Source organism: Polistes fuscatus, unplaced genomic scaffold (genome assembly GCF_010416935.1).
Source record: "Polistes fuscatus isolate 324 unplaced genomic scaffold, CU_Pfus_HIC Scaffold1, whole genome shotgun sequence".
In the NCBI taxonomy this organism is placed as follows: Eukaryota; Metazoa; Arthropoda; class Insecta; order Hymenoptera; family Vespidae; genus Polistes; species Polistes fuscatus.
In genome coordinates this window covers 19,351,446-19,373,616 of record NW_025112997.1, presented here as the reverse complement: position 1 = coordinate 19,373,616, position 22,171 = coordinate 19,351,446, and the positions used below count along the sequence as shown (strand labels likewise).

Below are 22,171 nucleotides of genomic sequence, written 5' to 3'. Positions count from 1 at the left end.
TTTTTTAAATATACAAAATTAAAGTTTTAGTTTTATTCAAATTTATAAATCAATTAAAATTAAGGTTAAGTTATATTATTTATGAATGAAACAAATCATATATGCCTAATCATATATAGTCTTTATAACATATTGCTTACACTTGTTGATTACAATATCTTGGAAATTTTCTTCTTAATATAAATCGTATGTACGTAATGGTTTTTTTAAAATACTGTTTTCATAATCGAATTGTGATAAACGTGCTGATGAACAATCCTTTATATATGGTTTATTTACATTATAGTTTTAACTAACGTATGATATATGAAATAGAAAATTCTTTTTATAATGAGATATTGTAAATGAGATATTGTTTGATTCATTGAATATATTATTTTACATATAAGTATGCTTTCAATTATGCATGTATAAAAATATAAATACGGAATTTTTTATATTGTACACAATTCTTTAACAAACAAGAAAATGTAAGAAGAAAGAAGAAATAATATGATCGAACAAAATTTGAAAATATATTCACGGTATAATATTATTGATAAACAAGCTATTTATCATAATTACGAAAAAAATCTTACACAATTTTTCGACGTTTCGCATCGGTTGTTTTTTGTTTCGTACGTTTATTCGTGATCGTTGTCGTAGTCATAGTTGTAGTTAAAGGTTTCGTTTCTTTTTGAAATTCATATTTTTCAGCTAATTTTTGTTTAATGCGCATACCGTCAATCAATCTTTTCCAGTTGCCATAAATTCTTTTGAAATGTTTCTCGCGAGCACGTTTCCTTGCCTCGATTTGTTCTGATTCCCATGCTTCTCTTAAAGTATCCTCGTATTCTGTACAAACAACGAAACCTTCGAACGCTGGCAAAGCTCCCATAGTTCCAAATTTAAAACCGATAACTGCAGGCGCACAATCAATATTCAATTTTCGTGCAATTCGATTTAATCCTGGAACTTTATAGAAATTTATTTATTATTTTAATAAATAAATCTTTAATAATAATCTTATGATTATTTATAATATATTATTTTAATAATGATAATATATCACTTACGATCAATGTATACGGTTCCTTTTGGAAGCATAGATTTTTGAAACAAATCTACATTTCCATATTCATTTCTAGGAACAATCCCGTCCTTAGCTTCTGGTGGAACATACTCAGTAGTCTGCCATTCGCCAAATAATTCTAAGAGTCTATCTGCTAATTTTGCTCCTGAAAGCTGTATACATAATTATTATAACATTTAATCGGTTCATATTTTGTTTTAATTTATAATTTGTTTATCTTTAATTAATATACCTTGTCATATTTTGGAAGAGCTTTAACAACTTTATAAGCTTCTTGCTTCGGTTTAACAACTCGTGCTTTTCTTAACCATGTTTCTCTAGAAGAAAGTACATGTACACAATGACGAGAATAGATTGCTTCGCCGTTGGGTAAATAACCTAATGGCACGCAATCAGAAGGATACAATGCTTCGTATTTAAGTAAATGTCTAGTTAGTACATAATGTGGATGATTTTTACAATCGCTAATTGTCTTAGGTAAAGGTTGTTCTAATTCCCTGTAATAGAAAAGAATCAAATAATTTATTTAATTTTTAAGTATATTATTAATATACTTAAAATAAAAAAATATACATACATTCGCTCTAATAATTTATCTTCTGCTTCTGATATAGCTGACTTTTTTTCTTTCCAAGGATGTAACGTATCGCTGAACCAATTTTCATCAATACGTTGTTTACGTGTAACGGTAAGCCAATGAGGACAGTAACGTCTTGTAACATCTCTCATGGTTCCATTGATGTTCCAAGCGATAACATATAATACAGGTTTGGAAGCTGCTTTCTTAATTAAAAAATAATTCATCATTATTTATTTTGTAATATTGATTGTAAAGTATAGGTGTATTTATATATTTACTTACATATAATTCATCCACGCAGTGTACTTTTTCATCTATTATATTTACACTAATCCAATTTTCTTCCGACTCCAAATATACTTCAAGCCAGAAATTTCTATAATTCTTGGTACTGTTAACATCATTTACTTCATCATCTGATGACAATAGCTTACTTTCTTTTTTTATAGATGATCTTTTTACATCGTTTTTAGTTTTAGAAATAGTCTGTTTTTTTGGACGAGCAAATTCTTCTTCAGAATCATCATCTTTGGAAGAACTTTCATCCATTTCTTCAAAAGAATCTTCTTCTACAGCTTTGCTCTTTTGTTTGCTTCTTGTAGAGCGCATAGTAGTAATCTTCTCTTTCTTTGTCGATTTAGAATCTACAGGATTATCCTCATTTGATAATTTCATTTGTTTTCGAGATCTTAATTGTCTGGATATAGTATTGCTTATTGTTTTATCAGAATCCATTAATTTTTCAGTTTCATTTTGTTTAGCATTAGATTTTTTTGTTTGTTCAACATTACTTTTATTATTTATAGTTTCGTTACTACTATGAGTACTTGTACTCATTTTATTCTTAATACTTTTGCTTCGTGTTGTTCTTTCGCTTAGAACTTCAGCAGCCCTTTTCCTTGCTTCCAATTGAGCATTTTTCCTGGCAGTCTCGCTATTCTCTGGGATTATTTTATTTTCCGTGGATGTTTCCTTTTCTGTCTTTTTACCTCTCTTCGTTTTAGTATTTTTTTCCGTCTTAATTTTCTCTTCCTTTTTGATAGGTTTACCAGAATCCTTGTTATCTATGTCTTTTTTTTCTTTTGGTTTAGAAGTAAACAATTGACTTCGTTGTAATTTTAATGGTGGCGGTTGAAGAGATATAATCAAACGACAATTTAATCCTATTGCCCTGAGCATTGCTATACATAAGAATATTAATTCTTTATAATTAAAAACTTCTTTCTCCTTTAATCTTTTCAACAACATATCTTTCGTTATACTTTCATCTTTTCCTTCTTTTCCCTTGAATACAAATTTCCTTTTAAACCATATGACAAATTTTTCTATATATTTCAAATCAGACCTATTTTTAGGTAAATTTTCAGTTGGAATAAGGGACAACGATGCAGACATTATTTCTGCATCGTTAATCACTTTATTCACATGGAACCCATGCGCAAACCAACAAAGTATTCCTACTTTGTGTATCAATACTTGATTAGCCCTTAACCGCTGATTAATCCGATTTTCAATAATTGTATTTAAATCTGGACCATTCCTCTTTTTTTTTAATATTACAGCAGTACCAGGTAACGTTATATTTACTCCTTCTTTTGGAGTAGTATAATTAGTAGAACCAGCTACATCATTTAATTTTTCATCTTCGCTGTTATCTTCGTTACCATCCGATTCAAATGTTTTACCTTCTCCTTCAAACAAAAGGTCATGCACGTGTTGAGAGAGATGATTTTTCTCATCCTCAGAGCGTATAACTTTCGTTTTCTTTTGCTTTGTTGATACATCAATGGTAGTTTCATTTTTGTCAGAATTTTGTTCACTTTGCGAACAAATAGCTTGGGTGTTTTCCAAATTTTTTAATACCTGGCTAAATAGTTCAACAGAATTGGTATCATTGACGTTGCTAAATTCATCGCTATCGTCGGAATTTTCACAATTGCCGGCTTTGCGTAATGTTACGTTAGCCTTTTTCCCTTTCTTATTAAAAAAACCCGAATCCAAATCAATTTCCTTCGGAGATACAAAAAACTCACTTTCACTTTCCGAACTATTATCGTCTGTTTGATTACTCATCTTGGATAAAGTAAATTGTAAATATCAACATATCATCCTACTTAAATACTAAAAACACGACAAAGAAAATATACATAAACAACACATGAGTTTTCGATTGATTCTAGACGAGCATACACGATCTCTCTAACTATAGTTCTTCACGAAAGATAAAGGAATTTAGGAACAATATAATTACGATGATATAAATGTGTATTACGTATACTTTTTATTTTTATTTTTATCTTATAAACATAGATTATTAAACTCTTATATAAGTACAAACAAATTTATTAAATAGTATTAATGAATAAAATTTAAATTAGACGCCATTTCTTAGCTTTGATACACTTGATGTTCATTGGTCGATCACACTTTTAGTGTCAGCGTCATCTATGTTGAATTTTGCGCGAAATTTGAAAGTTTTATCAATTTTCTTGGAAATTCAATAATCAAAATGGCGAGATCGAATAAGGATAATAATTGTTTTTATAACAATTATATAAAATTTATATAAATATTTAATTAAGTTTCAGATTAAATTTAGAAATACTACGAATATTTATGAAAAATATATACATCAAAACGATTAACATTAAATATAATATAAAAAGATACAAAAATAGATTTTTATGTTTTTTAAAGTTAAACAAACACTGATTAATTACCACGCGTATTTATTTATATATTTCTTTTAATTTCTGTTACACATTATTAATCTATATTATAATTAATAATCATTGATATCTGTATATTTAGAAATCTTAGAAATATCTCAGATATTTAAGATAGAGATGAGGTAATCGGGAGAATCGATAAAAAAATTTCTTTCAATTTATAATTCTTTTTTAAGTATGACATTCGAAAATATTATATAATTATACATTTATATGTGTGTATATACATATACACATTCATACGCATATTCGTCAGGAATGAAGTCATTGTTTGATTTATATATTTCTAATCGCGTAGAGAAATGGAAGATTTTTGTAAAAGGTCGTTTGATAAAACGGATATTAATTTGTGTGCGAATATTTGTTATTCGGTTAAAAGATATAATCAATTTTTTACATTGCAGAAAAAAAGTAATGTCGGCCTATAAAGTATGAAAGTCAGTGAAAACATTATTGGGAATAATGACATATAAAATCGATAGTAATCAACAATGGTATCGTAAAGGAAAATATTGATAAAAAAATTCATGGCTCATGCATTAAATCGATTTTTTATTTAACAATTATTTATATATACAATTTCTAGTTGGATTAAAAAGTTTGATACCTAGAAGAAACAATTTTCTTTCGCTTTTAAGTTTACTTTTATTTAAAAAAAAAAAATAAAATAATTTTGTTTGTCAATGCTCAAATAAGGAGTTCGTATATATGGTGTCTTGTATATGAACAAATTTGATTCTACGTTTTCGACTTATTGTTAGTTTTTCACGTTGAATTGTCCCTTACTCGTTTGTACCACCAATTACAGGACACCTTGTATATTATGTAAAAAAAACCTATCATATATATACATGAAAGTTAGCGGTAAGAATTGTCAGTATGAATGTACAATGTAGTTGTATTCAAGGATTTATACGTTTCAAGAAGAAGACAAGTTAGGACTTACGAAATAATAGTACTTTCAGGAACAAAGCACAACAGGAGGAAGATCGTGCTAGATAAAATCTCATCTTTTTCCACTAACAATCATGCCTAGATATGGTAAACCAATTTGTGCGTTGGAGAAACAATTGATATGAGAGAAGAGAAGCTAATTACTGTCATGGTCGCAATATGATACTTTGAACATAAGCATGGATGGATAGTATAGTATACACCTACATATATACACGTACATACATAACATAAATCAATGATTATGGATAATAGATAAAATAAAAAAAAATAAAAAGAAAAACCGATTAATTCAAGAGAAATCCTTGACCAATTAGAATATCATTCATATTAATTCATATATTCTTAAGATTCCGTATTCTTATATTCCATTTCGGTATCCCTGTTTCCTCCGATCTCGTTTAACTCTCTCTTAGACGTTTTCTTTCTCCACACACTTTCCGCTAACTCTTGTCGCTCCTTGTATTTTCACTTTTACCAGAGCTCCTTCGAGCCTCCTTATTCAGCGCAATAGATTGATTAAATGGGAACTAGTAAAAGTTAAATTACGAAATGTGATAAAGACACGAACGGTGGTTCCCTTCCGATTTTATTTTAACGAGATTACTTTAATTAACCTTCTAGTCGTTAAAACAACAACAACAAAAAATTTACACTTTTAATGATTTTAATTGTAACATTTAAAAAAAAATAATAGATATGAAATTTCATCCGAATAATTACTTAACCTTGGACAAAGATGGGAGTGTTTAATATTTCATAACAATAAGTTATTAAACGAGTCAACCATTGGTACAAATTCTACGATTATACGATGTGCTTTCTCTCTGTTCAATTTTTTCCCGAGTTACAAGTTGAGAAAGTCATGCGACGGAAGAGTTATAATTATCCATCCCCGGAGAAAAATATGCCGATTTAGCCAATCCCATGATGCGCATCTATGGTATTGGCAAATCTAACATAAGATCTATCAATTTCTCGTGTATCTTTTTAAAAACGATTACCTACATCTTTCTAACGATCACCTTGTTTCGCATTAAAGAAAAACGCATGATTATCTGATAATCATACAGGAACAAAACTGTGGGAACAATGCAACCCTTTCGAAGAAGAACATGTAAATGTGAATAAACAATTCGTATAGAAATATTTTCTTTCGAAAAATCAAAGTAAATAGATTATATTTTGCTACGACAGATAGAGAAATAGAGGAATAATTTTATAGGTGAAACAAGCTGTATATGTTTATCCGTTTCTCGTTGGAAATACTGGACCAATACGGGAGACGCTGTAAAACCGTTGTCGTCGTAGTCGTACGATCACCGTTCGCCGTTTCTGTTAGGCTGCATGAAGTGAAAGCCCATGATCGGGGCTGGAGTAGAATGTAAAGAAGCCGGCGGGGTTAGCGAAGAGAGGGAAACCGCTTTACCATCCAGTCACTCCAAGGCGAGCTCTAAAGAATGTCGAGTGTTGTGAATCGCGACAACATCGAATTATAGTTGTGAGTTTACTCAGACTCGAATTCGTCTCACGCTACTACCACTACTACAACCACCACCCTGAGAGATAGATCCTACGCCAACAAACGTTGGGTATGTAACTGCACATAACATTAGATTTGATCTTTATTTATCATTAACATATTAATCATTTTTCACATTTATTAACCCGCCAAAAATGTATTCGAATTTTATATTTTTTATTACAGAGTCATTGATCGTTTATTTTATTTCTTTGATATCGATGTGATTGATATATGATACAAAAAATATTTAATTAACAAAAATAATTTACCTTTTTTTAATTTTTCTTCTTTTTCTTTCCTTTTTTTTTTAATCATCGTCATAAATATTTGCATATTTTTTCTAATTCTTTTACAGATACATACGCGCACAGATATACATACACACATATATGTGCAATTCGTGCAAAGTATCCGAATTTTTGACGGTTTATAATAACGATGACGAATGATGTATCTCTATACATATACGATATCATCACATTTGTTCATACAAGGATTTGACTTTATGTCCTTTAATTAGAAATTCAGTTGACGAAAAAAAAACAAAAACCCACCGCAATGTGTCTTACAATGGTAAAGAATTAAACTCATTGGTATTCGGCGAAAAAATCTTGACATGCGTTTAGAATATTTAATCGTGATTACGCTTTGTTTCGAGTCTTGCGTTACTTCAGAATCATCCGACTAACGATAATAAATAACAAATATTTAATAAAAAAAAAAACAACACTTTCGCGCTTGGTCCAGACCCATCGTAATTTGTTTTTTCTCGGGGCCCTATTTTCGTCCCACTGACCCCGTTTTCTTATTTTTCTTTCTCTTTTGACCAAAAAAAAAAAACTAAAAATTTATCATACACACGCGATGATCCATGATCTCTCACAAACTTTCGATTCGTGCTTGTTACAAAACAATAATAGTAAAAAAAAAAAAATAAGACATGAAATATTTCAAGCACGTAGAAAACGTAGAAAAGAAACCTCTCTCTCTCTCTTTCTCTTTCTCTTCATTACATTTCATATTCAATGACGTATGTACGTACATTTTTTCTCGGCTATTTTGAAAGAAACGGGGTTGGTGGTAGTGTTGTACCTTACAAAGTGACACACCTAACTCACGTCTTTTAAATAGTGATCGGTTATGCACGTGACCATTGAGAATAACGTGCGAACGAAAGGATCTTATGAAAGTGACGTTTTCTTGCAATCATATTATATTCGATCGTTCGATTTAGTTAAATCTTTTTCTTTTCTTTTTTATTTTTTTTTTTTCGAAAACGCAACGAAAGAATCTTTAGAATGATCTTTAATCCCATTGAAATAGTTTTGAGTTGTTCGAAAGTTAGCTCTTTGAATTAGCATTTTTATTAGTATGAAAGTAGTAAGGTATGATATAGAAATAATATTAAAAAAATTCAGAATACGGATCTTCGAGTATAGAAATATGTCTGTCTGTTGTATTATTCATTATCGATTTTTCACGATTGATAAATTTACACGGACAAAAAGATTACGATAAACTAAAGATTAGATAGGACTCAAAAATTGATTTTCAACGATTTTGTCTTCTCCAATATTATCGGGTTCAATGGACATATAATAAAAGCACGTTGCATGGGACCGGTCACGTATTCGGAATATGCGGAAATTTTCCGATAAAGGAGTATCAAACGATGCACATTACTTTCACACTCGAAAAGTTGTCGACCCTGAGGGATAGGAGTGTGTTAGTCTCCATGAATAATAATAATAATAATAATAATAATAAAAAAAAGAAAAGATAAAAAACCTTACAAAGTTTCATTATCGACCTATCGTTCTTATTTTTCTCTCCTTTTTTCTTACCTTCGAGGATATCAAGTTTGAATACTCGTAGTGTGTGATCCTTAAAAACTCGAAAGGATCCTTTAAAGTTTAGTTTGTCTTTTTGAAATACTTTCGTTTCGTTTCTTTTCAATTTATTTTTATCTCCCCTTTGAAATGTTTGAATATAACATTGTCTTTGTTATATTTGAATTTATTCAAATCAAATCTAGAAAGTAAATAAAATTATACAAATATAATTTCGTTATTCCCTTTTTTTTTTATTGTTGTTACTTAAGGTGTGCAATTTCATTCCTCTAACTGTATCGGAGAAAGTGAATCATCCGCATTTACCGTACCGAGAGTTTGACTCTCTATAATCTTAAGTATCATCTGAAACCGGATATAATACTTCGATATCTATTCAATTATTTTAATAGGATCATTGCTAATTCTGTAAATGGGTTAATAATTTATGCAGGTATACTAAATAGACACGTTAGGAATAGTAGTTTATCCTATTAAAATATAAGTTAAGAAGAATGTATTCTTATCTATGAGAATTATTATTCATTCCAATTTGAATATCGTGAACATTAGAATAACTAATTCGGTTATTGGTCCGTTTTCATTGGTATTATATCACATAAATATACTTACACGCATACATAACCTAGATAATTAGTTGTATCTTCTATCACGTTACAGGGAATCATCATCATCATCATCATCACCCATCTTCTTGCCAATTGTATTCTTCATTCACACAGCTTTCTATTCTCATAGTCTCTTCTTAATACTTAAAATATATCACGGAGAAAAATATTTACAGTAAGTTCTTATATAAGAATTTATTTTCTCATTAGTATCCACTAAATTCTGACTGAGCCAATTTGACTCACATTACAAAAATTTCTTTACCGTATATATATATATATATATAACTTAAATATTATTCTTTAAAAACATATATGTTGGTTTTTAGTTAATTAAATATACGTAAATATTAATTCCTCCCCTTTACTCAATCCTCCATAAAAACAATGTTTCTAAGTCATTAGAAAAATAATGAACAAAATATCCGTAAATCTAGCGTTAATTGTCTAGCATTGAGATCTATCCAATTTGTTAAGAATTTTTGATAGAAAAGTATTTCATTAATTCGCGTTGTTTAAAACCTATTTTATCTAATATTCGTTAATGTTTCACAACGAAGCTTAACTTAATATACTTCCGACTATCTAATTCTACTAGGAAGTAAACGTACATTTTCAATCACCGTTGAATTTGAAGTTGAGATTAGGATCTCACATCCGCGTAGCAGAACGGCCGATAAAATCCAAGGGAAAGTGCATCTCCTTGTATCGACGCCTATGTGTTCATACATACATACATATATATATATGTATGTGCGTGTGTACGTGTGTATTTATATATAAATAAGAGACTTACAATATACACACCCGTTATACACTTATTCAATAATCTTAGATTGTTCATCGTTACGATTAAACCATCGACTTAACCCATTTTACATTACACACTCGATGAGCCCGTTAAAAACTACGCAACTAGGAGAAACCGAGCATTTTTCTACGTAAATGAAGTCAGTATTACGAAACTAACGGTTGCCCCAAAAAATTATTTCTTTTTCTAGATATCCGTTCACTTTCATAAAATTAATTAATCCTTTTTTTTTTTCTTATTTCAATTACCTTTTTATATACTTATATATATATATATATCACAAGATAATTAAATTCTCTCATAATTCGATTAAGTTCAAAAGTTGAGTCATCAAGTTCAAAATGATAAATTCAAGAAAAATGTTACCTATTAGGATGGTAAGATATTTATTCGATAGAATAACATTCGTCTTATAACGTGTCACAGTTTGATTTCCTGTTAAAGTAAAGGAAGGAATAGAAGAAAATATATACAGGGAAAAAAAGGTTTAATTATATTCGTTTCTTTCTGCACCAACGAGTTTTCCATTGCTGTTTTTTCAGCTTCCAATACTTACATTAGAGCAAGTCCATTTGGTGGTGGTCTATAACTATCGCTATTGCTAAATCAACATTCCTCGACATGAACGTTCATTCGTTCTCTTCTAGCACACTGTTAAAAGTTCCTCACGTGCGAGCATTCGCATCCAACAACGTTCGCGTTCTTAGCCGGTAAATAAAGTAAGGAAACCGGCAAACAAGATACCCGATTCCATCATGGCAATCCCGTTTTACAGAGAGATATCGTGCGTTAGACCGTGCGAAGTTACGTTCACTATAATCCTATACTACTGCAATACTCTTATATATCCACCTGTGATCGTAGAAAAGTATTTAGTGCACTTTTGCGTGTATTGTATGTGTGTGTGTGTGTGTGTGTTTCTTTATCTCTCTTTCTCTTTCTTTTTTTTTTATAACACATTGAAACTTTTCTATAATACATTATTGAACGACTGACTCTAAACCTCGCTTTCGAGGAATGTGATCCTAACCTGATAACATGTTAGTACATTACCTTTTTAAGTTACGCTTCAATGAATTTGAAATCATTGCAATGATAATATTTAGATGTATTTATATATGTGTGTGTGTGTGTGTGTATATATAATTATATGTATAGGTTTCTTATGCAGATGGTTCATCCTGTTTAGCAGGTTTACCAAACAACATTTCTTCAAAGTTATCCGAGTTATCCTGATATCAAGGACACCTTTGGTACTTGATTCTTTCATTTTCTCTTCAAATATATAGATCATGATTGTTATATATCATCAGATAAAGTGATTTCATACGTGAAGATGTTTTTTAATATCTTTGTTAATTTGAAGCTCAAATTAATATGAATTTATTTAGGTATTACTTCTTAAAATGTTTCTTTTTCTTTAAATGATTATCTTTTATGATATTTTATTGATTGTTAGTTGTGAATATAGGTGTCTGAAAGAAAAGCCTATGTTACATATATCAAAATTGTTTGCCCTTTTTTTCAGGTACTCATTCTTACATACAATGCATTTTGTTTTTTGTTTGCATGTAAAAATTATTTATTAGTAAGAACGAGTAAGAAAAACTTGTAGAAAGAATTAATAATAATGGTATTTGAAATCATTAGATTTTTTTGTCCTTTCTCAATTGATTGATCTTGATTGATCTTGATTGATAGATTTTACATAAATGAATGATCTTGTTGTATAGTTAAGGATTGAGAATGCATATATATATATGCAGAAATTCTTTTAACTCTTGTGTTTCTAATGTTTCTTCTTCCATCGTAAATACTTACATATGTAAGTATTATCGTGATTTTTCTCACGAGTAGTCTTGCCTTTCGTGGGATACATGTATATATTTATATATACATATATATTGTGTATTTTATATACCTACCAATGCAATCTCAGTATTGCGAGACGATGCTTGCGCGATGGTATTTGCGCGATGATAATTGTACGATGATAATTGTGTTATGGGATTCACACGACCCGGTAATATGCGTGGATGAAAACTTTTGATATTCGTTATTTTTATTTTTTTGTGTTTTTATTTAATTTACATCTTATCCACACGATCTTTCTTATATTCCCTGACTCGATAAACGCTTTGATCTTATATTACACTAGTATTACTATTGTTATGTTATGGTTCGGTAATTTTACGTGATTACGTTACAATATATGTTATTATAGTTAGATAAATTAGTTGCGAGATTGCTATTATTATTATAGGATTTATTTTAAATCGTAAAATTGACTTTTTAATGTATATATGATTTTTTTTTTAAATAATATTTGAGAAATAAAATTAAATATATTATGGTAGTATTGAGAGTATAAATTCAAGCAGAAACACGTTATCATTATTTGGTTTAACACTGATACGTTGTTTTGTAATTGACTTTCTAATATTATATATATTATATGTGTGATTTTTTATTTGTTAAATGTTATACTTAGGAAATACGAATATTATATTAGTATTAAATATATATTTAAATAGAAAATTAATGACCATAGTTTGTGGTATTTATTTTAATTTACTTTTAAATAGTACGTAACACTTTTTAATATTTCTTTTTTTAATTTCTTTTTTTTAGAAATACTTAAGAAACAGATATCATCATAGTTTAGTTTAATGTTAATATTTTGTAACTTTTTGATTAGATGTATTCCAAGATTAACAACTTATTTACATTTTAAAGTAATTACAAATAATATTGCATACATATATATAATCGTTGAAAAACATTAATATAGTATATATAATAATAAATAATTAGACAAAATATTGCAAATATCTCTTATTATACAATTTAAAATGGATATAAAAATAATTATATTATCATTATGATTATTATTATTATTATTATTTAACCTAGAAAGAAACTGGTATCGAACGTTAATTTTCTCAACTGTCTACTTTTCTTTCCTAACATAAAAATCTGAATATATATCTCTCGCTACTTTTCACTTTACCTTGCGGTTCTCCTCGTGCACGCGACAAATCCTACCTGCACGTGACTTCAACTCAAAACTCGAACAGCCGGAATGAATGAAGCAATACTTCTGTATAATTATGGATTATGGGCTTTAAGTTCAGGGTTTCTCTAGTATTTCGATATTTAATCGTGGAATCTTCGAAATTTATTCATTCCTCGATGTCAATGAACTTAAACTCGTAGATATATTTTTAGTATACATCGGAATTTCCAAGAATTTTAGATTTACGATGATACAACTATTTTTTTCGATCGCAAATTCATGATTTTTCCAATTATTTTTATAAAACCTGTAACGATTCGAAAAAATCAACGAGGAAATAACTTTGTATTTTTTTAAATTACTTCGATGAACAAAATAATTTCTTTCAAATCTACGAATATTATCATAATTAAATTTATATTAGATAGAATTATTCATAGACTTTTATTTTTCTTTTTTTTTTTAAGATTATTGATTTAATAACAACCAACGTAATTCGCATCCCGTTACGCGTTAGATCGTGCTTGAATATTAATTATAGGCTTTTGTTAGAAGGTGAGCTATCACAGACTCGTGGATAAATTTAAATAGCAATGAGAAACGAGAAAATTCCATTCTCACCGTTATACGATCATTTTCGTCGACTTTCAAGGTTAAAAAAAAGTTTTACTAAACGGAAAGAAGTTTTTTCCTTTCTTATCGGATTTCAATGATGAATTTCGTAAGAACGGAAATAGAACAAGTTTCAATGACTCTGTGATGATTTAAACGAGCATAATAAATCCTTGTGTTTCAGATTTGCCGATTAACATATTTAGACGGATGACGTAAACCAAAACAATGAAGCTGAGACACCTGATATCCATAATATTCACTTACGGTAAGTATAATTAATTGTTTTTCTTTTTTCTTATTCTTACAAAAACATATTTTAATTGATCATTAGTTTAACCCTGACCGAGATGTAATTTCAAATCGAATAGAAAAATTTTATTTCCTGAATAGTTCTGTTAGTGAGATGTTATTGTTTAAATTAACATAAATTATCGTCAAAGAAATCAAAGAAAAACTTCAACGGGATGAAAGTTTATCATTTTGAGATATTTTTTATTAAGAGATCAGATTTGTTTTTTGTGTGTTTTGGGATTAATTTATATTAAATATATAATTTCAAATCATTTTTATATTAATTTATATAATTATTATTTAAATTATGGACAAATATTTTAATACAAGTTTTCTTTATTCGTTCGCATCCAGTTGTTGTCTATTCGGGACAAATTTATAGCGTTAATTCGGCGGATCCTGCGGTTGGAAAGGTTGATTTTACGACACAGACGGTTTACGGATTCTTGGATTTTACTACAACGATCGGAAATACAGTTATGGTGTTCAGTCCTCAAAGTTCACCACCAGGTTAATATAATACGATAGATATATTAATATTGACTTTATTTTATTATAATTATTGATTGTTTTATAGAAGGAGAAAAACCAAAAAGTAGTAGTGGGCCTGCGATACAAACGAAACCTATCGAGAAAAAACCCATTCCAGATATTCAACCGAGTAAAACCCATAAACCAAGCAATCAAGGAGGAGAAACAAAAAAGCAGGGACAGAAAAATTCGAAAGTCGTAGTGAATTCAGTGGTAGAGCAAAACGTTATCAATCCAACCGAAGATAAACAGAAACAAGTGGTTAAAAGCCAAGTGGTAATTAACAATTTTCAAACGAAATTTCAACGTATAAAATATCCACGAGAGAATCCCCTCCAAAAAGAAATATAATATTAAATTATAGACCTCGCATTCTTCTGTGAAAGCCACTACGGTGAATCCCGTAACTTCTTCTATCGTTCAAGTCAAGTCAAAGGAAGAATTTCCAGGTGTAAAAAATAATCTTGCTGAACCTGAATACGATTACTTATCGAAACAGCCAACTGAAGTCATCGATGAAACGTACAAGGTATATAACTTATCTTTATTAACATATTTCTATGATTTGCCAATCCTTGACAATTAATCCTACGAGCTGTTATTACACACACACACACACACACACGTATATAATATCCATGCATTTCAGTTGATCAATCTGAAACCTACGAGTAAAATTGCATCGAAACCAAGATCAGCGACGCGAAGGGAAAAAGAGAATCCAACTGGTTTGGTAACAAAACTCGGTGGTACAATTGTTAAAGACGGATTGACGACGGTTCACGAAACTAGCGTAATTGGCACGTACATAAATGGAAAGTACGCTCAAGTTTTACAAAGTTCTTCGCGCATTATCGTCGGGACATCCTCGAATTTGGAGGGCAAAATACGACCGTCGAATACTCTCAGAATATTAAAGACGATCGGTCCGCAACACGGAAAGTTAAAGCCGCAGTTGGAGCCTACGCCGACAAGTCAGCAAGAAGAATCGTCCTTGCCATTGGAAATTCTATTCAGCGCACCGGCAGGTTGTTTATCTCCTTTACGAGCATATAAATTAATGTTGGAAGCGTTCGCTTGACTGGGGACTAGTTAAAAAAGAAAAAAAAAGAAAAAAGAAAAAAAAAAGAAATAATAAAATAAAATTTTTGTTGTTTTTCTCATATCAGGTTCTTCCGTACGAACAACACGAAGACATTCGACCGCAAATACTAACCGTCCGAAATATCGTAGTAAAACTTTGGAAGATTATGATAATGCTGAGGTCCAAGCTAGGGCATCTACGAAACAACGTCCTACCACCCCTCGGCCAAATTACAAGTATATAAATAAATTATACGCGACGACACTGATCGTTAGAGAATAGTTAAATTTCTTTTGTAAATGTCACGTTACGTAGATCATCCCAATCATTGGGAAACTCTTGAAACCTTTCTCTTCAATTCACGTTTATTTCATATTATAGAAATCGTGTCCAGAATGAAGGGAAGTCATCAACCACGACACAAGAACCACAAACGACTCGTCGTCGTACCAGCTTCAGACCAAGTAATCAGTCAAATTCTTCCTCGAGGCAAACTAATAAACAGAAGAATCAACAATCACAGCAGCAACAGTTACAGCAGCAGCAACAACAACAACAACAACAGCAGACTACATCAACGAGTTCTTTGCCTAAATTAAAACTTCCAAGAACTCAGGGTCGATGGTCTTATAAAACTACTCCTAAACCAAGAATCGCGATTCGCAAACAAGTAGACGATGATGATCAACGTGTATCAACCGAAACGGTTATATCTGAACAGGGATTAACATCGGGCGATGATAAAGCAACAACTACTTCCGTTGGAGTTGTTACAACAACAACGACTACAGCTACAACGTCTAATGGCCAAAGAAAAATTCCAGAAAATTCATTATCCAACGAGGAACTCGATCCAAGCGAATCGGAAGATGTGCCTAACGTTAGCGTTCACGATCAAATACACGCGGATCAAACTTTACCGATAGAAACTCTTAACGTTGAGATTTCAACAGCCGCCAATCTCAACGACGTTTATTTTGAAATAGCTACGATTAAATCTCCTTACACGTTCCAGGTAAGCTTGATTTAATTAAAAGTAAATGATGATTTAATTATATGACACAATATACAAAAATTATCGTTCAAATCATCCTCTTTTATTCTAGGTGGGAACTTTACGAAACACGCGTTACATAACAGTTACGTCTACAATGAAGAAGTCGTTTGCAGTTCCTGAACCTACGAGTACTTTACCAATGACGGAACCTCTGACTGAGAACATCTTGGCAAACACAGGAGCTGCTTACGAAACTACTCTACCACTTGATTCCTCCGTAGCTACTCTTCCAGCGATATCCTTAGATCCTGGTCAAGTAACACCACCTTTAGAAACGCTTACGGAAACATTTTCGACGACTCAGACTCTCCTAAAAACTCATTTGTTACCGGTGATACACGATGGAAATACCACGAAATTGACTCTCGTTCAAACCTACAACATAGCTCGATCGGTTACCGCTATCAAAACTCTACCACCGATGGAAATTTATCAATTTATTCCTAGCAAGACATTGAACGAATTTAACTCGAAATTGGAGGAGGCTGGAAGCGAGCTTCACTTGGAATTAGATTTCGGTGACGAAGACAGGGACGACGAAGATATTCCTAAAAGAATCGTAGCACCTAGCAGCGACGTATACTCCGAATTAGATCTCTTCAGATCGGCAACACCAACAAAGGTAAAATCCGACTCACATAGTACGAATTCCGTCGAGCCACAACTTTCTTTCGAACAAGCTCAGCAACTTGCTTTGCTCAAATATTTCGGTCAACCACAGCAACAAGTAATCACGACTTCGAGACCTGTCGTAGTGTTAGAAACCGTTTACGAATCTCACGTAATACCGATAGTTAATAATGGCAACACGCATTACTCGACTTTATCCAGACCAGTAGCTACCGTACCAAGGACATCCTACGAATACTCGACATCTACCATTCCACCTGTTCTTCCACCTCCAATACCTCAAGTACCTCTCTTCCCACAACAGCAACAACCCCAATTTACAGTGACAAGTGCGCCACTCGTCACGCAAACTTTAGTGACAGTGTCCGACTCAAGAGTGCTCAAACTAATGTTCGGAGCAAAAACGGCGTACACAACATTATTTTCCACTAAAGTAGTACCGACAGAACTTACAACCTACGTGACGAGTACCATACCCTTACAGCCAACTATTCCAGCTTTCCCTGGATATTATCCTCCACCAGTTGGCTATCCTCCTTTCCCTTATGTGGGTTAATAATCTTTTGATTTATTCTATGGAATTGCTAAGAGGAAGCTTAAGTTACACTTTGGTTGCGTAGATGTATGCTAAAATTAACTTTTATAGTACCCATCTACATGACTTTTTTCAAACAGCATACATCTACTACCTCAGACAAAGGTGCTATTAAATATCAGCTTCCTACAAAAATTATACGAGTCACAAACGAGTTACAATTGCTCTAGATCCAACATCTCATATTTAATACAAAAAAGATCGCTTCATTGTTCGCTCAAATTGTTTAATGAAAAACAATCCATGTTCATATCGTCAATTTAATTATCCATCAAACGTAACTATGACATATCGAATATTTTTATTTATATATTCGATCAAAAAAAATTGAATCATAATTGGAAAAAAAAGAGTAAGAGAGAGTTGATCCTGAGGAAAAAATTAACCAGATCATAGATAAATATCTTGTAAATCAGTACAAAAACGAAGATATGACTTAATGGACATATTCTTCTTACGATATCAGGTATTAAGAAAAATCATATGTACAATTATAATAATTTAATTGTACACATTCTTATATACAATTAAACACGCGTATATAATTTTGTATGTCCCGTTGATACAAAAAGAAATTTGTGTAAATAAGTTATTTTAAATATATTTTATCTCTCCGTGTATTATTATTATTATTATTATTATTATTATTATTATTATTATTTTATGTATGTACGTATTACGAATTTTGTAAATAAAGTATAAAAATCACTTACGATTTTTCTTTTGATGTTATTTCGTTTTTAATGAAAACTTCCATTAATAATATTTTCCAATAATTGAAATGATCACGTGAAAGAAGTTTGTAATAAAAATGTTAGGGGAAATTTAAGATCGTTCCTTCAAATGATATTTCAACAGCCAATGTAAATCTTCGACGCTCTACTACGTACGACAAAAATGATCCAGGATTGGTCGGCATCTACGGCATTCTATAATATTCAATATAAGACATATTCTTTCACTAAAAGATATTTTTGAAGAAAATAAAACAACGATGACATTTTGTAATACATAAAAAAAATCAAAATTTCACATATAATTCATGGAATAAATATATATTTGTTAAGATATATTATTTCTTCTTTACTTTTTATAATTACGTTTTACATGCATTGTATTTATCTTGTGCTTGCAAGATAAAGATACAGGAAAGATAAAAACAGTTATTCACAGGGGGATCATATTGACGAATCAAGAAGAATTTGAAAAAAGATCAACGATCGGCCAAGAAACTTCGAAAAAAAAAATTGTTTCTCATTTATTTCTATTTTTCTTTTTATTATCGCAGGAAGACAAAATTATATTATATCATTAATTCCAAGTGTTATTTAATTACCGGAAGTTTTCTTCGTTTTATTTCCCGCCAAAGTCCACCAAAGGCTATGTGTGAATATTGTTTATAGTTTCATGTGCGGTTTTACTATTTCATTAGAAACTAAGGTGAAATTAATTGCGTTGTTGAGAAGGAGAGATTCGACGATATTATTAATTGTTGATCAAACGAACATAATCGATAAGATAAACTTTGCTTTGTTAATATTTTTACGAAAATTTTACGATGGCAAAGGTACAGCTTGCAAATGTTGCGGTTCTCGACAATCCTTCACCGTTTCTAAATCCTTTTCAATTCGAAGTAACCTTTGAATGTATCGAAGATTTGAAAGAAGGTATTATTTATATTATATTTAACTTATTTACATCTTCTATATCATCTATGATAATCGATTATTTTACGTAAATACGTCTTAAATCTATGCATTTTTGTAAACGATAGGTTAGCTTCTTCATTTTGGTAATATTTTTCTCAATAATAATATTCAATTCTATATTTAACATTCAAGTAAATACAATGTTTCATTCGATTATTGTATCAATATCTTATCGCTTAATATTTTTGTTTTTACAATCTATGAATTTTAATTTAATATTTGACATTTGGAAATAAATTTGATATGAATAATATCATTGTAGATTTGGAATGGAAAATGATCTACGTTGGCAGCGCAGAGTCAGAGGAGTTCGATCAAGTTTTAGATACCATATACGTTGGACCAATTCCAGAAGGACGACATATGTTTGTCTTTCAAGTAAATATCTTATGTCGATGTTGTATTATTTCTACTATTATTCTACTAATTATTAATTTATTTTTTCTTCAGGCTGATCCTCCTGATGTCAGTAGAATTCCTGTGAATGATGCATTAGGTGTTACCGTAGTACTCTTAACATGCTCTTACAGAGGCCATGAATTTGTGCGTGTTGGTTATTTCATAAACAACGAGTATATGGATCCTGAACTGAGAGAAAATCCTCCTCCGCAACCACAGTTTGACAAAGTGCAAAGAAATATCTTGGGTGATAAGCCGCGTGTTACAAGATTTAAAATTAATTGGGATGACGGTGCTAGTTCTACAGAAAATAGTGTGCCAGAAGGTATGGAAGCACCTAACCTGGAAGAAACCTCCCAAGATGCCCCAACATCTACAATGGGTTTCACAGAAAATCCACAAAATAGCATGGAAGTGATGTAATCATATTTTTATCTACTAATAAGAAAGATAATTCAATTGTCGCTCCGACTTACTTAAATATCTGAGTGCTACCTGAGAAAAAAGAAAAAAAAAACAGAAAAAAAAAGAAAACAATAACAACAAAGCTCTTTCACATATTTAAATAATTTAAGGAAACAAGCAAAATACTTTTTTTGAAACACCAGTTAATATCAAAAGCATACTTATGAGATGCTAGATGATATTATGTAAAAAAATGCAGTAGTATCTTAAATCATTGATAGTATATGCTTGTATCTCATTCAATTGTTAAATAATTGCTCAATTCAAGGTTTGGTTTTCATAGATCTGTCTAATCTTTTGTGCAAAATTAGATATTAATGATTTGTTCAAAATAATTTTATTTTAATCTATATAGTATTTTGTGAAATTAGAAAAATAGATTTAATCTCACTTAATTTTAACAAGTCGATTAAACGTTCGAAAATTTAAATGAGGAGAGAAAAAGAAAAACAATGGTGTATATTATAAGATAGAAGTTATTTTCCAAATAAAAGGGTAAAAAATGAAAAAAAAAAAATAGTTTGTTAGAATGTATGATGTAACATCGGATATCTAAGAATCAATGTAATATTTATTTAAAACACAAATTTATTATCTTCAATAGTACGCTTTAGCAAATCATTGTTTTTCATGAATGTACTTCTATGCGATGTACTGTTAATGCGTTGACTGCCATACAAGTCTATGTTTTACCATAGACACATCACAATTCTAAGATAAGATATAAACAATATGGTAACACTAGTTGCAGATGTGATCCTCGTGGGCTCATTGATGCAACAAATCCTGGTCACAGGTGACTGATATAGTCAATGTGTTAATATTAATAACATAGAAGTTCATAGTACTTCATCATTTGATTTTAATATAAAACAGAATGCGAGATTTTCAACAAAACATTGAAATCTTTATAGAAAATGTAAACTGCTAACATTTATTAAATAATAATATAAAGTTTGTATAAAAAATTGCACAAATTTTTAGATTTAGCTGATGTATCGTTGGAAATATTTGCAGCTTTATTTACATCATATTAACTGTGAAATCCGATGCTACGCTAGCTTGATAGGATATTAAAACTTCTATTTTACTAGTGTATATATTATGAAAAGTTGATGAAAAAAATACATAAAAAGTTTTCTACTTGAACAATGCCGTTCATTCTATTTACCTACAATTATAAACGTTGTTGAAAATAATTTGTCATACGAAATAAAATTTGTAAATCAATCTTAGTCTATATCACGTATAAAATATATTTTTGTAATAGACAAATGGTCGGCAAGTTTGATTTGAGTGAAAACGATTAGACCTAGATGCTACGCATCTGCGCAGTTTAGGGTCTTAGATCACATCAAAGGTTCTAAGAACTAGCAAGAAGAATTAGAATTTGTATAGTTTAACATCAAAATTATTTTAATTTAGAGAATTAATATTTAAATAAATTGTAATGTTTACACAATGACCTTAGTGAAAAATTAGAAAAAATTAATTTTATGATCTACTTTTGATACCGATTACTTATATTAAAAGAACAAAATCGTAAGATGAATATTTGTTAATGCTTTTACTTGTGTATTGTCATAATTACCGGTACTTCTTTATAACAATAGTATTGCTCTTAAAATCTTGGAGTGTAGATCGTATTAG

General features: G+C 30.4%; 3 protein-coding genes across 3 annotated transcripts; 2 read left to right on the top strand and 1 right to left on the bottom strand.

The window, feature by feature from the left end:
- Positions 1 to 100: 100 nt before the first annotated feature.
- LOC122515461 (DNA repair protein complementing XP-C cells homolog) lies at positions 101 to 3,931 on the bottom strand. Its single transcript, XM_043632838.1, has 5 exons — positions 1,935 to 3,931; positions 1,650 to 1,855; positions 1,305 to 1,569; positions 1,056 to 1,224; positions 101 to 954 (listed from the first exon to the last, which is right to left on the bottom strand). The coding sequence occupies exons 1-5, from the start codon at positions 3,723 to 3,725 to the stop codon at positions 575 to 577; spliced, it is 2,811 nt and encodes a 936-aa protein (XP_043488773.1). The 5' UTR covers positions 3,726 to 3,931; the 3' UTR covers positions 101 to 574.
- Positions 3,932 to 6,684: 2,753 nt separating this feature from the next.
- Positions 6,685 to 18,283, top strand: LOC122523641 (formin-J). Its single transcript, XM_043645542.1, has 9 exons — positions 6,685 to 6,927; positions 13,942 to 14,025; positions 14,406 to 14,561; positions 14,629 to 14,858; positions 14,947 to 15,111; positions 15,232 to 15,610; positions 15,752 to 15,902; positions 16,048 to 16,681; positions 16,773 to 18,283. Exons 2-9 carry the CDS (start codon positions 13,986 to 13,988, stop codon positions 17,907 to 17,909), a joined length of 2,892 nt encoding a protein of 963 aa, XP_043501477.1. The 5' UTR covers positions 6,685 to 6,927; positions 13,942 to 13,985; the 3' UTR covers positions 17,910 to 18,283.
- A 1,171-nt stretch (positions 18,284 to 19,454) lies between these two features.
- LOC122523632 (histone chaperone asf1) lies at positions 19,455 to 21,670 on the top strand. The gene is made up of 3 exons (XM_043645528.1): positions 19,455 to 19,615; positions 19,920 to 20,035; positions 20,108 to 21,670. The coding sequence occupies exons 1-3, from the start codon at positions 19,507 to 19,509 to the stop codon at positions 20,477 to 20,479; spliced, it is 597 nt and encodes a 198-aa protein (XP_043501463.1). The 5' UTR covers positions 19,455 to 19,506; the 3' UTR covers positions 20,480 to 21,670.
- The last annotated feature ends 501 nt before the right edge of the window (positions 21,671 to 22,171 follow it).